This window comes from Gymnoscopelus microlampas, assembly GCF_963454915.1.
Source record: "Gymnoscopelus microlampas genome assembly, chromosome: 12".
Taxonomy (NCBI): Eukaryota; Metazoa; Chordata; class Actinopteri; order Myctophiformes; family Myctophidae; genus Gymnoscopelus; species Gymnoscopelus microlampas.
Window position 1 is genome coordinate 19,859,116 of NC_139949.1, and position 18,433 is coordinate 19,877,548.

The 18,433-nt window shown below is 42.5% G+C and overlaps 1 protein-coding gene across 1 annotated transcript in view; it reads left to right on the plus strand.

Moving 5' to 3' along the window:
- Nucleotides 1–17,632, plus strand: part of grm5a (glutamate receptor, metabotropic 5a) — a gene marked incomplete at both ends in the record, with an annotated part of 36,719 nt that extends 19,087 nt beyond the window's left edge. Inside the window, 12 exons of the mRNA XM_084074204.1 lie at nt 3,760–3,995; nt 4,784–4,905; nt 6,199–6,323; nt 6,572–6,740; nt 7,171–7,297; nt 8,776–8,893; nt 10,249–10,435; nt 10,969–11,127; nt 11,496–11,621; nt 13,250–13,432; nt 13,959–14,137; nt 16,711–17,632. Of these exons, the coding sequence (XP_083930330.1) occupies nt 3,760–3,995; nt 4,784–4,905; nt 6,199–6,323; nt 6,572–6,740; nt 7,171–7,297; nt 8,776–8,893; nt 10,249–10,435; nt 10,969–11,127; nt 11,496–11,621; nt 13,250–13,432; nt 13,959–14,137; nt 16,711–17,632 (2,653 nt within the window). The remainder of the gene's footprint in view (nt 1–3,759; nt 3,996–4,783; nt 4,906–6,198; nt 6,324–6,571; nt 6,741–7,170; nt 7,298–8,775; nt 8,894–10,248; nt 10,436–10,968; nt 11,128–11,495; nt 11,622–13,249; nt 13,433–13,958; nt 14,138–16,710) is intronic.
- Nucleotides 17,633–18,433: the final 801 nt, after the last annotated feature.

Below are 18,433 nucleotides of genomic sequence, written 5' to 3' on the forward strand. Positions count from 1 at the left end.
CATCAAATTATTGGCTTAGGAATGCAAAAAAAAAAAAAAAAAGAATTCAAATCTCCATGGAGTGACTAATCGATATTAAAAAAGTAATTTTGTGGGTGAACTATCCCTTTAATTTATTTATACTTCCTCGTACGATGGTGCCACTCCCCGAAAATAGCAGATCTACGATCTCACAATGTGTCTCGTCGTGATCTGAGCTTGGCTATTTTTAGCGAGTGACACTGTCGTATGAGGAAAGATAAATCAGGCTTAACCACTTGAACCCTAACGTTTCTATTTCAGCGAAATTAGCTGATGTACAAGCTCTCAACGCTACCGCGAAGCTTGTGAACGTGTGTATATTGGCTACTTTTGTGTGACACTGTCTTTATAATATCATACGATGAAGTATATAAATATATACATATGCATACTTAACATAAAAAAATATGAAATATGGACATACAAGGTTTCCACCTGACAGCGACGATAATGATGGGGAAAGTTCCACCTCTATAGGTTCTAGAGTACTTGTGGACCTACAGTATATATCTCCACTCAGCAATGAGCTGGCTGCTGGGAAGTGTGTGTGTATGCGTGTGTGTGTGTGTGTGTGTAGGTGGTGCAGATTGCCCTCCCGGGTCAGCGTGTGGGATTCACAGCTCCAGCTTGAGAGAGTTTCAAACTATCCACAATCACAGTCCTCCACGTATCTCTTATCCATCCCTGCTGTTAATACCACTCTCTCTATTTCTGTGCTCGCTTCTCAAAGGTTCCCTTATGAACACACCCCCCTCACTCCCCCCCCCCCCCCTACAGCCAGAGACTCGGGGAATCATGCAAATCACACCCACTCAACTGTTGTGTAACTTCAGCTCTGTAAGGTTGGCTAAGTTTCCCAAAGTATCTTCACGCTTCTCTTTTTGCCAACTGCAGAGAACTATGCACACGCACATGTATTTCTTTGTTTGTGAAGATGTGGCGCTTTTCGTGTGTGTGTGTGTGTGTGTGTGTGTGTGTGTGTGTGTGTGTGTTTGTGTGTGTGTGTGTGTGTGTGTGTGTGTGTGTGTGTGTGTGTGTGTGTGTGTGTGTGTGTGTATTATTTGCTTAGTAAGCTCAGCATAAAACAGCAGGTCTATAGATCCACTTATGCTGTGTCCAAAATCATATAGTGAGTGATTGTGGACATAGCAGGGCCGGACTGGGACCAAAATTCAGCCCTGAAACAGTGTTTCACTGTTTCAGCCCTGCACATGAACTCTGCGGCCGCACTGAGGCGCCTGCTGGAAAGCATCCCAGCCCAAACATTAACGTGACTAATAATTGGGCCGCGCGACTCGGATATGACCGTAATAAGCCTAAAACATTTTTTAAATGTTTTAGGCCAGTGGCCCACTGGCCCAGCGGCCCACCGGGCATTTGCCCGGTACGCCAAATGCACCATGTTGCGTACCTAAAACAGCTGATGTACAAGATCAGAATGCATCGCACTGCAGCGTGTTGTGAGCTTGTAGATCACTATTTTTTTTAACCCAAGTCAAAAATTGGGCATTAGGGTTAGAGGTTAGGGATTTGTTTGCAGCAGTGCAGTGTTGGGAGTGGCAGAGTTTACAGTAGAGGGTGATAGTTAAACTATTTTCAAAATCTAGTAGCTTTTAAGTGAAGTTACTTTTCACACCAGGGTACTGTAGCATGGACCCAGCTGCAGGAGAAAGAAGTTTTTTTTTTTTTTTAATCAAAGTTACATTGATGTTGTGGTAAAGCAGTTAAAAAAATTATTTACTATCACCATGGTGTATCTATAGATAAACCTGGGATTTTAAATACTTACCACCCCACAGGGATATATCTATGTCTCTAAGGGCGGATTCACACTATGGTCCCGGGTGCGCACCCTGGACCACTTGGCTGATGTTGTGATAGTGTGAACGTTGCATATCGTTCCCCGAAACCGATCACCGTACCGTACCCGAGACCGCCTCCGGAGGTAGTCTCGGGTCCGGATCATGTGTATTCGGGTACGGAACGATGCAGTGTGAATCCATCCGTACCAACAGGAGGAAGTGGACTGCTAATCATATATCATTTATATATTTTTAAATGACACATTATTTTAGCTGGGTTATACCTTCTCATAGTTCTACTTGAATGTTGACAAGAAATAATAATCCCGCTAGTGTTTGAGTACCGCGAGCCCTGAAAAAAAAACACATGTGTAGCAAAAGCGTATATAAGGATAAATATACTAAGGATTAGTCTGTGACGTCACTGCTAAAATACCAAGGATGCGTCCGTGACGCCAATATCATATTAACAGAGACAACGTTACATTTCGAGGTTTCAAAGACCAGCGCACACACTGCTTTGGTTGTGTATTGTTGATCTGTTGTTATTATAACTCAAGACAACGTCAGGAACACAGTCAAACTTTATTATTCACTCTAGACTCTGACAAGTGACTTTTCTTCTGTGAATGACATTCTCTATCTACCAAAGCCCCATAGTCCACAGCGCCCCCATGAGGCACATATTTACAATTACTGTTGAATGAAATGGTCTTGAGTGCGGAAGAATCTTGGCCAATGTGAATACTGGCCAGCTGCGAGAGGCCAATCGTACTCGGGAACGGTTTGAATCAATCGGACCCAGTCTGAATCCGCCCTTAGTGTTATTGCCCTAAACCACTCCCGGGACAGCTTTGGTTTTGTTTTTCCCATAACTACCCCCAAGAGACATTGGGGGCAGTAGCATGCCACTTGGACACAGGCCGAGGTCTGATCAGCCTCGGTCGGGTCGCCTGGAGGAGGTTGTCTGTTGCAAGACCCGAAACACCCAGTGACTCCAGGAAACAACACTGATGATGTGTCCAAGTTTGTGCATCAGTTGATGTTTTATTAACTATTCACATTTACTTGTAAATCTAAAGATTTCCTGTTTTCTACAATTATTGTAACTATTTTTTCCTTTTCGGAATGAGAGGCACAGTGACAGCTCTTGTACCATCTGCTGTGAGATCTCTCGTGGTAGAGAGGGATTTTAGAGTCCGAGAAATAGCACTAGTTATCAAACATTATTTCAGTAGTGGGCGGAAGAGGCACTTAAAAGCTTAAAAACAGACGATGGCTCGTGTTGTACTGCAGTGCTTGGCTCCTTACAGCCTCACCATTATAATGCGTTTCCTGATTTTTGACATGGTTTGCAATTGACATTGACATGTGAGGAATATCACTGTGTCATTGTGTGGATGGGTATCTCTGTCTTTACAGTGGTTACACTGGGGATAGTCAAGTTAACGGAATGTATTTTTAAAAGCCAACATTACATAATGTTTTCTTTGCTTGTGAGTGTGTTTTGTGGGACTGCAATATTTGGCACATTTTCTTAAGACAGTATGTTTGTGAGATTCACGCCTACAGTATGCCTGTAAATGTAGGTCATTTGTTTTTTACTGAAGAAAGACTAAAATATTAAAAGAGTCTTTGGAGTATCATTCTAAATCTGCTATTGTAACCAAGAAGTCACACAGTAGAAGTCAAACGTATGCGCTCCAAGATGAGTAGTTTACAGTGAATGAAGATGGACTTCCACATTCCATTTCTGCTGTACCTTTCTTTCCTATGCTTTCCTAGTGGAGTAGAAGTAAAAGTACTGAAAATTGGAAATACTCCAGTAAAGTAAAAAAAAATACCTAAAAATTAAGTACACAAGTCTACATTTACTGAAGTATTCTCGAGTAAATGTACAGTACTTAGTTACTTTACACCACTGTGCTCTCTCCAGTGACGGCTGGGCTGACCGGTACGATGTGACCGATGGCTACCAGAAGGAGGCTGCAGGTGGCATCACCATCAAGCTGAAGTCGGCGTACGTGACGTGGTTCGACGACTATTACCTCAACCTGAAGCCAGACGCCAACCTGAGGAACCCGTGGTTCCCAGAGTTCTGGCAGCATCGCTTCCAGTGCAGGTTGAGGGACCACCCCCTGGAGAGCAGCAAGTACAACCGCACCTGCACCTGTTAGTAATGAGATAAGATATACCTTCATACTGTTCACTAGTCCTGATGTCACCCCTGGGTCACAGCATTATTGTTGTTGGCTCGCTGCACTAGTTCTTCCCACTTTATATTTATTTATTCTTTATTTATTTCGCCACTGTTTTCGGCATCTAATTACTTCCACATACTTTGTACTAGAAATTTTGTTCAAACTTCATCATATTCAGCTTTACACAGATTGGTGGGCTTGTTCTTTTCTATTTACACATTTTTATACTTTTGCATTTTTTTTACTTTTACATTTCTATGGGATTTTCTATGGGAAAATGAGATGTGTATTCTGACAGTTAGAGGCTCACTGCTGGATATGATTGAAGTTATTAATTATCTTGAGCTTTGTACTTTTAAGAATTGTAACATCTTAAGGGACACTGTAATAATCTTGATGATTGATTGATTGATTAATGTGATAGCTCCTTTCTTGCTTAATTGATTGAACATGTTTTGAATTGAAACGTTTCACTTTTTGTGTTTTTTTTTATCTGTATAGATCTAGTCAGTAAAAGTGTTATTACTTCATCAACTATGGATGACGTTATGTACAATCTTTAAAGTTGTGCCATAAACAATTGAAGCGCAGTAGGCTACCAATCACTCTACAAGCGTGTCACTTATTTTTTGCGGTGACAAATCTCACCTTTGAACGAAACGCCTAGTTGTTGCTATAAGTGGCTGTTCTCGGAGGAGCTTTTGAACGGAGGTAACAGTGAGTAGGCGTCTCTTAACTGAGTGGTTCTATTGTCCACAGGGAGTGAGTCTCTGCGCCATCAGTACGCCCAAGATACCAAGATGGGATTTGTCATCAACGCTATCTATTCCATGGCTTATGGATTGCATGCCATGCAGCAAACTCTCTGTCCAGGGCATCAGGTAAGCCAAAGTGTGGTTCATATGCTGTGGTAGTTTTGACGTAATGTGAAAATGGACTCTTTCCACTGCAACAATTTTAACAAGTAAACACAGCTGACGTTAAAAAACACTTAAACCCAATATATCTATACTTGGTCCCTCCCCACCCCCCTCTACACCAAATCTCTTCCATGAAAATGGTGATCTACAGCTCTGCTATTATTACAGAATGTTGGCCTATTATAACCAGGGATAGGGTTCATGTGGTTGATAATGTTAATTGTGGGACAAGAAAGAAGTACTCAGATATTTTACTTAAGCAAAAGTAGCAATATCATAATATAAAAACATTTGAATCCCTGTATCTTGGACAAAACCTGGATGGACTGAGTCAGGACGATTCCTATTTGCTTAAGATCCTACTTGCAGCAAGCAAAAGATCTATCACAAAGAACTGGTTGCAGAGAAATTGCCTTACTATATTTATATATACTGTGCTATTTGTCAGTATTGTGAGGCAGATGCATCTCCTAGAGCAGATGACCTATTCTTTGAGACTGTAAAAGGAGTCTGTTTGTTGTTTGCCTTATTTTCTTTTTGTCATTTTTTTGGTCTTCCTGTACTATTTGTTTGTATGTCTAAAATTTTGAAATTTGAAAATATATATATTTTTTAAAGATAATGTTAATTGTGGATGTGTTCCATTTAGGTGTTTCTGTGGGTAATTGTACATAATTATGTTCATGCTGGAACATTTAAATTAAGCACACCGGCTGTGTTTACCTGTCAAAACGGCCACTGTGAAAAGGGGGGGAAATGTGGCCTCAACTTCCAGGGGCTTTTCCAGTTGCACGTGAGGCCGTGCACAGCAATAAAACACCTTTCTATCCTTGAGAACTGACTGAACAACAGTTCCATTTGCGTTTTTCCACTCTTGAAGTGGTTTGGATTTCCCTGCCGAGCTCACTGACATTAAAGGCTAATTTGTGTCGTAAGACAAAAGGGACATATTCTCAAAGTGTTGACAAAACAAACTAACTTATCCATATTCTGGGCATGTCAGACTTACTTAATTAAATAATTTTGATCAACGTTTGCCTGTCATCTCTCCTATGGTACCACATCAATACAGCATGGAATTGTGGACAAAATCGTATCCAACGATAACAAAATATTCTAAGTTTTGGGTCTTGAGAAATCTCATCAAATGGTGATGAATCCGTGGCTCAAATGCAGAATAAATAATGGACCTTGATATGAAAAGGGTTGAAAACCCTTGGTTACAGGCAGAGCTCTTTGTTTTCCTGCCCTCAGGGTTTATGTGAGGCCATGCGTCCCATCGATGGAGGCAAGCTGCTGGAGTTCCTGATGAAAACCAACTTCACGGGTGTATCTGGAGAGACCATCAAATTTGACCAGAATGGAGACTCGCCTGGCAGGTACAGTATACTGTACACCAGTGGTTCTAAAACTCTAAACTTTCAAGGACCACCCTTAACTCTGACAGTATACAAATGGAACCTAATGGACCTGTTAGGGTCCATTTGGTTCCATTTGTATACTGTCAGAGTTACAGACCTGTAAGGAAGAGAAGAAAAGTGTAAAGAAGGAAGGAAAGAATTAAAACGTTGAAGAAAAGGAACAAAGAAGAAGGATGGCGCTTTATGTCTGTGCATGTGTATTTCAGATATGAAATAATGAACTTCAAGCATATGGGAGAAGATCAGTACAGTTATGTCCATGTGGGGAGCTGGGACCAGGGAGGCCTGAGGATGGACGATGAGGAGATCTGGGCCAATGGCACTGACATCATCCAGTCAGTCTGCTCAGCACCCTGTAAAAAAGCAGAGATTAAGGTACAATATGAGTAGGGAATACTCCCTCTCTAGCAACACTAAGCCGGACACAGAGAGGAACCACTTTACATGAGAGCCCAGACCAGCTTGTCGTATATTCTGCAAAATTTGTATCTCTGTAGATTTTTCTTAATACTCATGGCTGCTGACAAACACAAAAGTGTCAAAAGGGTCCTCTAACTGCAAAATATACTGCTGGTATACTTTCAAATCATTCTGTCCCATGCCCAGGCCATCCACTTCAGCAGGGAGTATGTTATATTTTTCCATAACTGTATTAAGGAAGCAGTTCCATAGTCCTCTTTCCTCCGAAACAATGATAATTGGGTATTATTATATGTGGAGGAAGAATGTCTTTGGGACTTTAGGACAACCCAGTTCATACATATTTCATATCATGCTGCTACTGTTTGGACCTGTATGTTCACAGGTGATCCGTAAAGGGGAGGTGAGTTGCTGTTGGACCTGCACTCTCTGCAAGGAGAATGAGTACGTGTTTGATGAGTACACCTGTCAAGCTTGTGAACTGGGCTACTGGCCTACATACGACCTGACAGGTAAACATACTGTCTGTCTGTCTGTCTGTCTGTCTGTCTGTCTGTCTGTCTGTCTGTCTGTCTGTCTGTCTGTCTGTCTGTCTGTCTGTCTGTCTGCCTGTCTGAACTAGTTTTGGTTGATTGATTGATTAACATTTTTATTCACGCAAATCATATGCACAAACTAGAAGTCACTCTTATAGCCAATCAGGATGATATATGAAACATCGGACAGGTCCGTCTTGATGACATGACTATAGAGTGATTTGCGGGATGTTTGGACAAAATAGCAATAGAAAGTAATTCTAAAAAATTTGCCTCCTGGTGGCTCTGTAACAGGCCAATGTGAAGTTTCAAGGCAATTGGACGCATGATTTGAGGCATTTTGTTCAAAACGAGCCACTCCTGCAAACTTTAGATGCCAATCTTAGCCAATCAGGATGTAATATGAAAAATCGGACAGATCCGTCTTGATCATATGACTATGCAGATAATGTGTACCGATTTGTGTGATATTTGGACAAAATCTGTAGGCGTAATATTAAAACAAACGTCCTCCTGGTGGTGCTATAACAGGCAGATGTAAAAAAGTTGGGGCAAAGGTTCTGCTCTGGCCTCCAGGGAGTGTGTGTGCACAGTTTCACGTGGATCAGACCAACGGTGCCGGAGATTAGCGATTCACAGTCGGACACACACACAGACACACTCATGAACGGACGGACAGGGGTGAAATCATAGTCTCGGCCACGCCTTTGGCCTGGCAGAGACGATGAGCAGTTGCACACAAACAGGTGAGCAAAAAAAAATTAAAAGCAAGAGAGCTTAATATTTAAAATTGTGAACTATGAACTAGTTCATTTATATCTGACTGAACTGAACTTTGAGCTAACTCTTGTGAAGTGTGAAATTGTGGAAAACTCTCTCCTCCTGAGCCATTGCTGCCCCACAGGGAGGTAGTAGAGAGGTATCAGATCTTACCAGATATTTTCTGAAATGACAACCCCCTCCCAACCCCCCCACTGGTGGTGTACATGCCAACAGGGACTCTGCCTCTTTCTTCTATATAGTACATTTATCTACAGTATGTAACACATAGTGCTATACACAGCTCTTTGACTTTGTCAGTGTGGGAAGTGTTGTAAGTTTCCGACGGATCAGCTAATTCTGTTCTTCACACTGCATGTTCTTGTACGAATATATAATGTACTGTACAAAATGTACTGGGTCTGGGAAGGGTTATCACCCACCCACCTTCTCGCCCTACATTTCGTGCACACACACACACACACACACACACACACACACACACACACACACACACACACACACACACACACACACACACACACACACACACACACACACACACACACACACACACACACACATGCACGCATACTACTACTGACACAGATGGAGATAAAAAGATAGCAATTTCACATAAATGATCAGTGTATGTTTAAATGTTTTAATCTAATGAACTCTCTTAACCCCCCCAGGTTGTGAGCCCATCACGGTGCAGTATGTGCGTTGGGGGGATCCTGAACCGATAGCAGCTGTGGTGTTCGCCTGCCTGGGCCTCATGGCCACCCTGTTTGTCTCATCTATCTTCATCAAGTAATGCTTTTTAATTTCAGTAGCCATGGTTGTTTGCTTGTTTTTGTTCCACTTAGGAATGACGTGCTAAGTAAATTATGCTGTTCACTTGAAGGGAATTGATTAAACTGAATTAAACCCTTCATGTCCATGCCACTAACATGTACTCGCAAGACCTAAGGCCAGGTCCAACCACCCATCCATCCATCCATCCATCCATCCTGGAGAACCGCAGACTTCTCTTTCCCTGGCCACTTTAGCCAGCTCTGACTGTGGGATTCCAGGCCCGTGAGGAGATATAATCCCCACACCTGGGTTTCAGTCTGCCTCGTGACCTCTTCCCAGCTGGGCGAGTCTGTACAATCTCCTTGGGGAGTGGCCCAGTAGGCTTCCGTACTAGACGCCTGAACCACCTCAACTGGCTCATTTCTGTGCAAAAGGGGCTGAACATCTACACTCTGGAGATGCCAGCCACCCTCTAGAGAAAAGACATTTTGGCTATTTCACTTTTCTTTTGGACATTTCAAACATGTCCCACATTTCATGATCATAGGTGAGAGTATAGGAAAGATGATTAACCGGTTGATAGCTTCTGGCCCAGCTTTATTTTTGTCACAACATTGTGGTGCAGCGATCACAATACCGCTCCCGTTGCTCCAATTTTACGGCTGGTCTCATGCCTCATCACAGCCCGCTGATGCCATCAGGACCACATCATCTGCGAAAAGCAGTGATGCAATCCTCAGCTCACCGAACCGCCAACCCTCTCCTCAACGACTGCGCCTCGAAATCCTGTTTATTAATATCACAAACAGGATAGGTGACAATCAATGTGCAGTCCCGGCAGAGGTCAACCCCCACCAAGAATGAATCCTTACTTCCCGGACACAGCTCTCACTTTGGGTGTACAGCGATTTGATGACCCTCACGGTGCGTTTTAACAGCGGGCGATACTGGGCGACATCGTCCAAAAAGATAAAGAAAATCCATCTTTCATCGCCCCCCCCGCCCACTTCGCCCGATCGCCGGCTCTCATAGACTTTCTTTATCTTTTGGGCGATGTTGCCCGGCATCGCCCGAGAGTCGCCCGCTGTTAAAACGCACCGTCAGGGTAATCCAGTAGTAGCAAAATGTCACAAACAAAGTGCCAAACTGATTGACCCTCTAGACTTAGTAGAGTGGGTTCTGCACTTGGACCACTTTTCCCCCTCTACGCCAAATCTCTTGTAGTACTGCTTACTGCTTGTATCGCTTGTAGATCGGCTATTTTTGGATAATGTTCCCCCCATAATATTAATGCTGGGGTTCAAATGGATAAGCAGAAAAACTGGCCATAGTTCCTTTGTGAATCAAGCCATGCTGTATTCACGTTGCAGGTTCTGGGACACCCCAGTGGTCAAATCATCCAGTCGTGAGCTGTGCTACATCATTCTGGCTGGGATCTTCCTGAGCTACCTTTGTACTTTCAGCCTTATTGCCAAGCCCAACATTGTCTTCTGCTACCTCCAGAGGCTTGGAATAGGCTTGTCTCCTGCCATGAGCTACTCTGCCCTGGTCACCAAGGTATAGCAATATACTCCGTAGTGTTCATTTAACTCTAATCCCAGTTAAATTAATGCAACATGATTTGTTGTACTATTCTGTAGCCCTATCTTTTGCATCTCTTCCATTTGAAAGTCTATAAGGTGAAAAGCAGAGATTAGGAGAAATGTTATATATACAGTATATCAATGTGTGGTATATTTTCAAATGACATATCTATTCCTTTTGCACTGTGTCCTGGTTGTTACTGTATGCAGCCTAGTAAAACTTGATATCTTCTCTGTGATTTCTCAAAATGTGCACTTCATTGTGTGTTTAGTTGGTAGTGGTTAGTTGAATGGTTTGATTCAGTAGCACTTCAGGGCTTGTTCACAAAATAATATCTGTGGCCAAATACATTTGGGGGTCCTTGACATGAAAAAGTTCACTTCTCTAAAATATATGTGTGATACTGTTACATTGTGTCAATGAGGAACCTCCCTCAGAATAAAACTCTTCAGATTTGCCCTGAATTTCCCTAATAATTTCTGCATCTGGGGGGCGTTCTTATGCAGACCAATCGTATCGCAAGGATCCTGGCAGGCAGTAAGAAGAAGATCTGCACCAGGAAGCCTCGCTTCATGTCTGCCTGCGCTCAGCTGATCATCGTCTTCCTCCTCATTCTGCTGCAGCTGGGAATTATAGTGGCCCTCTTCATCATAGAGCCACCACAGGTGAGTGTGTGAGGACGTGCGGTGAGTGTGTGAGGACGTGCGTACGTGAGTGGGGTGGAGAGGGGTTGCTGGAGGAGGAGAAATGCCATCAATGTGAATGTCTATGTACTATGTATTGAATGTACTTTGGGCTAAACATTTATTCAAGCCAAGGTAGCATATACTTTGTGTGTGTGTATGTATGTATCTATGTGTTTTTCTTAGCCCACTGTTGTTTTTTTTACTTATCTACTGTATTACTCAATATCATTATGTTCCACAAATGCTACTGTATGTTATTCATCAACATGACAAGAAGTATTACAAAATGTATGAATGATTTTTTTTTAAACAAACTCCCCCAATCCGCTCCTCTCCTCCTGCTGTAGGTGATCTATGACCACCCCAGCATCAGCGAGGTACACCTGATCTGTAACCTGACCACCCTGGGGGTGGTGGTACCGCTGGGATACATCAGCCTGCTTATCCTCAGCTGCACCTTCTACGCCTTCAAGGTACCTAATTAATCTGAATGGCTTAAGACTAATTTATACTTCTTAACACAGATGTCCCTTGACATTTTCTTTTTTAACCCATTTTCAACTGAAAAATACAATACATACACATACATTTTGTTGGGTGAAAAGTGTTGAATGACAAAGTATAAATTTGCCTTCATAACTAGGTCAAACTGCTCCCTACTGGAACGCATTGAAGTTCTCTGTTGTATAATAACTATAACCCGGTGCTACGCTAGGCTTTGTTCAGCAGCATAATGTTTTTGTTAAAATTGAGGGTGAGTGGAAGACTAGGGATGCTGCGGAATTGAGCAGAAGTGAACAAACTGAGCTTTGTAACAGAGGGTTGCTCGCTCACACCATGGACTACGTCAATCCAACACTCTAATGTTAACAGAGAATTCTGTTGCCAGTTTTGCTTATCTGATCAGGGAATTCAAGAGGGAAACAAGTTTTTCTCACAGAAAATTGATTTGAAATCTGCACAACTCCAAACTTCCATCAATGGAGTGAAATATACCTCAGAGGGATTGTGACAAGGGTAACAGAGGCTGAGCAACACATCATCGGCACAGGTTTACTGGATCAGTGTCTACAGTTAGTAAGGGAACTATTCCTTCATTAGCCTACCTATATTTGAAATTTGATTATCTCCATGCCCTGACACTTGGTGAGTCAGACTTCTAGACATTTTTCATTCTCCACCAGTGTATTGGTGAGTGATCACATTTCATTTTAATCATGATTGATTTGCAGGAGAGTCATTGAATGATTTGAGTCATATTTGACCTCAGTTTGATTCGGTGCTGGATTTGAATGAATATTGAATATTTATGCCCCTTATTATGATGACTAAGTATTTATCCAAAATGTTGTATTCAACAAAGCTGTGTGCACTCAAAAAAAGCAATAATGCACTCAAGGCCATGCTATATTGCATTATACCACAGCTACAAGCAATTAAGGCACGCTGCTTGTGCCCACAACACCCGTAGCTGTGATATAATCACAATACAGTATACGATGGATGAGCAAAAAAGGACAGAATGTGCCAAAAAGGAACAAAAATCCAGGTCCAGGCACTCAGGTGGATTTGAAATTAAAAAGCCTTTATTGGGCAATGGGCTTACAGAACATTAAAAAACACCAACGCGTTTCGGCAAACGCCTTCTTCAGGGTGTTGCTCAAACATGCTCAAACAGTATACGATGGCCTCTAATGTATTATTGGTTAGTGAATGTATGTTCTTCAGTGTACTGTAGCACCTTGTCAGTAGTCTGTCGGTCTCGCCTGTGTCTTTTTGTTGAGTTATTATAACTCCATTAGATGTCAAAGTATAGAGTCCTTCAATGAACCTCATACTTGGCTGCATGAACACTGTGAAAGTTAAACTGACAGCGCATCGCGGGTTCGAGTCCCATTCCCGACCATCTTTGCTGCATGTCTCTCCCCATCTCTCTCTCCCTGTTTCCTGTCCGTCTTTACTACACTATAAATAAAGGCAGAAAAGCCCCCAAAAATATCTTTAAAAAACAAAACTGTGAAAGACATGGTTAAGCGGAAATACAGTAATATTAACCGTCTTAACCAAGACCCTCAACTTTATCCTTTTTCTATTCTCACAGACACGTAATGTCCCTGCCAACTTTAACGAGACCAAGTACATCGCCTTCACCATGTACACCACCTGTATCATCTGGCTGGCTTTTGTCCCTATCTACTTTGGCTCCAACTACAAGATTATCACCATGTGCTTCAGTGTCAGCCTCAGTGCTACCGTGGCACTTTGCTGCATGTTTACTCCAAAGGTATGTTCAAGACTACGATGATATACTGTACAGGCATACATACAGTATTCAGGCTCAACATGGTTATGAGTCACAAAGCAATGAAATTGCAATGAATTGCCCCTGTTATTTGTACTATACATCCTTGTAGGATAGAATTGTAAAGAGGATAGGGCGCAAATCGTTCAATTTAAAGTGGCAATGCTTTCATTATCTGGGATTCGAATCCGGGTCCCCTACGCAAGCGCCAAATCTGGTGAGCTATATAAGGCACAGCTCGTTTGAGTAGAAGCAAAATTGACTTTGATGCAATGCCTCTTGTCAACAAACTATCACCGCTGCAGTCGTTAGTGATGTTTTATTAAAATACTCTACCATAAGATTGGTCAAAATAATGTTTTATTCACCTAAAAAGTTATGGATTGAATCTTTAATGTCAACGGCAAATTGAGATTGAGAATCTGAGTGAAACTGAAATTAATTGAGATGATACTTCGCTACACGTCTCTCTGCTCACTCTGTGCTTATTATTGTTTGTCATGGTCAGGTGTACATCATGCTGGTCAAGCCGGAGAAAAATGTGCGCAGTGCGTTCACTACATCTACTGTGGTGAGAATGCATGTGGGCGATGCAAAGAAAGCGGCCAATGCTTCTGCCAACCGCACTAGCAGCAGCCTGGTCAACATGTTCAAACGCCGTGGTTCTGGGCAATACAACATAACAAGGTACAGCTACAGTACACCTTCCTCTCTCACACACAAGCGCATGCACACAGGCAGGCACACACTCACGTGCGCGCGCACACACACACACACACTCACGTGCGCGCGCACACGCACGCACGCATGCACGCACGCACGCACGCACGCACACACACACACACACACACACACACACACACACACACACACACACACACACACCACACACAGAGACAAAGCACCTTTAACCCATTAAGAACTTATCTGTGTCATTTTAGATTTCTTTAGCTATTCAAAACGGTGCCGCGCTACGAGCTTGTAGATCTGCTATTTTTGAAAAATCGTGAAACATTGTGCAAAACTTTGAATATATATATACTGCTCAAAGAAATGTAGGGAACACTTTGATCCCGTAATTGTTTTGAGTTTTCATGAACTGTGTACATACTGCTAACAAAAACTGCTCAAAAGAATTAAGGGATCAAAGTGTTCCCTTCATTATTTTGAGCAGTGTATCTTTAAAGCAAACATTTGTAACTCAAATATTTGCTTCTGGGGGTCCCTGGATCTAAATATTTTGAGATGGGGGTCTGCGGCCAAATACATATAATTTTGGGGGTCCTTGACATGAACAAGTTTGAGAACCACTGATTTAGCAACATAGTTTTTTTCAAAAAACTGCTAGGATTTAGAAGACATTTTGTTGACCTCAGGTCTTAATGGGTTAAGTGAAGTTCCAGAGGTCAAAATGCACAATGAAATAACAACAAAGCAAAAATTCTCACAGTGAATTACAAAGGGAACTTTTACCAAACCCTACAGTATGGGTACATTACCCATGACGCACTACACCTCTAACTAGCAGACAGGCTGCAGTTGTCTCTGTCTCTGCTGTAGTCATGGCTACAGTTCCTCGTTGCTGTATTCTGGCTCAAATAAATGTCCCTTGTTTGTTCCACTTTGTTCCAACGTGAATGTTGTTTTAGTTTTAGTAGTTTTTCAGCAAATTGCCATGTCCCCTATCAGTTTTATTACCATCCAGATCGGCATTTCAGAGCTTATAGCTAGCCAATGGGCATGTGACAAGGTAAGACATTTATCTTGCGTAAGGTCACACAGAGACGGCTGACATAATTTGCCAGTAACTTCTGAATGTTCAAAATAGTAATGCATTCACAGAATGCATTTACAAGCTGTTGGCTGTTGAAGATGTTCGTTAGTTAACTTAAGACAGTCACTTTGAGAAAATACTGGAACTGTCATTAAACTGGCATTTAATAATGCTCTTATCCAGAGGAACCTACAAGTGAAAGATCAGAGTAAATGGCATGAACCCTAGTGAACCATCAAGGTTAAATGGCCATGTAAATAGAGTGTAAATAAAACAATTTTGTGCATCATTTGTCTAAATAACATGCTACATAAATAACATTCTTAACATTTGTGGTCTACGAAAAACTAATCTAAATAACAAAACATAATGTGAACATACATATATCTGAATAGTATACAGTAACTAGCATCTATCAAAATAAGTGACAAGAAGAGGGTGATGTGGGTTTTCAGTGTATATGAGAGCATTAAGTATATACTTCGCACAAATAATGTTGTGTCTTTCTCTTGCCAGCTTCTTCCCAGCTCCATGTTAATGCCATGGGTTATTTTAGGCCTAGACAACATTGCATTTAGCTGAGAACTGAGAAGCTCTGAGATATATTTCCTAACAACTGTCATCATCACCTCATCATATTGATCTACTATATCGTTGTCTTAATGTCTTTGAAAGCTGAATCAGAGTGTTTAGTTCAGGCTGCCTGGTGAGCCATAAAAAGCTGTTCATGAGGGCGAGAACTGGGTTGACTGTTCATAAAGGAGACTCACAGCCTCCAAGGATTTCTCTTTCCAGGAGAGAAAGAAAGGAGAGGCGGGGAGATGTGAAATTGCAAGGTAGCTAAAAGAAGCATAGAATGGGGAAGTAGGATGGCTAACAAATATAATGGGAGCCTGAAGCCCAATGCAGAAGGATGTGCTATACAGATAAAACTTGACTTGACTTATACCATGGCCACAGAAAATATGATTATACTACCATTTTGTTTCTCAGTTATGATTATGAACTTAAAAAATATAATCACAGTCTCTTTTTTTTCTTTGGTGTAAGTAGCCATGGTATAATGCAGTTGTCCTGATAAAGAAAGATAATTGACTGAACTTGGGACACCTTGTTGTGCATTAACACTAACATTATATTCATACTATACTATATTTATATACAGTATACTGTATATAAATATGGTAAGTATCTTATACCACTGTATTTGTATTGGGCCTCATACATTAAAGTACTTAAATGTGTATTGTAATGTCTGAACAGAAATACACAGAATCACCCATCAGACCATTTATCATAAAATGTGCAATATTCCACAAGTATAATAAAACATTCCACTATTATATATTTATGTCTACTAGACAGAATATGTTGTTATATTCTGATTTACAGCAGATGGATGGTAGGCAGAATTGCACAGTGACACTGATTCAGAAAGCTGACACAGAACACATTCTTTCACACTTGTCTCTCACATGTTTCGTAGCTCCAATGGGAAATCGGTGACATGGGCGCAGAATGACGGCCCCAGACCCAACCTGCTGTGGAAGAGAATCTCCATTCATGTCAAGAAGAAGGAGGAGGTCGAAGCCAACCAGACTGCCATCATCAAGCCCTTCTCTGAAGGAGCCGACTCGCCTCTTGACGTGGGTATCACCGCGGGCTATGATGAGCCACAGGAAGCTCAGTCACACCCCCCTGCCGGAACCTACCAACCCGGCTCCCCGCCCCAACCATCCCTGCCCACTGTTAGCCAACATGGAGGGAAGGCAGGGGGCTTCCAGGAACACTCCGAGAGCACTGGATGTTTTGTTGTCAGCAGAAAGGAAATTGACAATAGCCAAATGGTGGATGTTGGAATGAGCGTGGGGGATACCGGCACAGCGGCTGTGGCTGACACCGGTGTCGGGATGATTGGCAGCCAGTCTCAAGACGCCACCATCATGGACCAAATTAGCAGTGTGGTTAACCGTTTCACTGCCAACATCAGTGAGCTCAACACCATAATGCTGCCAGGCTTGACATCAGGGGAAGCGACTGTTAGCTCTCCCCCCGGACCCACATCCACGGCTGCAGGTGCAGGTGGCATTGCCTGCCCGCCTCCCTACGTACCGCCTAGAGGCAGGCAGGTTCCATACAGTGTCACCGGTTATACAGAGGCCGCAGCTGCCTCCACCTCCTGTGAGAATCGACCAGTAGGAGTGATTTATGGACATGTGGGTGGGGCCTGCAGTGCCGGCAGGAAATCTGCGAATATGGAGGAGCTGGTTGCTCTGACACCCCCCTCCCCGTTTAGAGATTCTTCCTCTGGGTCCAACAGCAACTCGCCCACCTCCCTGTCCCCAAACTCAGAGGCTGAGTGCAACCAGCTGCTGAGACACTACAGCCAGAGCTCCTCCTCGCTATGAACTTCCTTTTTCTCTCATACCGTGTTGAGTCTGGGACATCACGATTCAGTGTTCAGCAGCACGCTGACTGGTTGTGCAACCAACTCACCCGTTCAATCTCATTTTGATATTAGATTGACTGAGGCTGGATGAATTGAGCACACATCAAGGGGACACAGAGGCAGCCAGAACCAACCAGAGGATCTGCACACTTGCAGCTTCTGTAGACTTCAGAGACTGAATGCTGCAAACAGGCTCGGAATACAGATAATCACAATGTGGGCATTTAAAAACTTTTTTAAAAGGGGCACTGACACGTTTCTTTTTTTTTAAATATAATACGCTGAGAAAACATGGAACATGGAACAAAAGCCACTATTTCACAGCGTGGGCGACAATCACTGATTCATTCTTCTGCTCAGTATTCTCCTTTGTTCTGTCCTTATGTCAAATCCGGCGGTGTTAAGCCCATTTGTCTTTCTATTGTTGTGGATCAGGGTCCACAGAACCACTCAGAAAAGAAGACTTTAGAATGTAAGTACAAGTAGAAGAGATGAATGAATTGAAAGAGTTGAATTTTACAGACTTTATTATCTCGACAACAGAAAGCATCCCCCTTCTACTTTTACTATTGCCGTTGATAAATATGTATGTGCTTTCTTGTATTCCTGTGAAGTTGTCCGAGCTGTGCCACTTTAACCACGTAAGCCCTATTTTATACTTTGCCGTTCGACGGTCTTGCACTAAATATCTTCACTGAAAATAGCAGCTCTACAAGCTCAGTGTGTTGCATTGTGAGCTTGGAGATCTGCTATTTCTGAA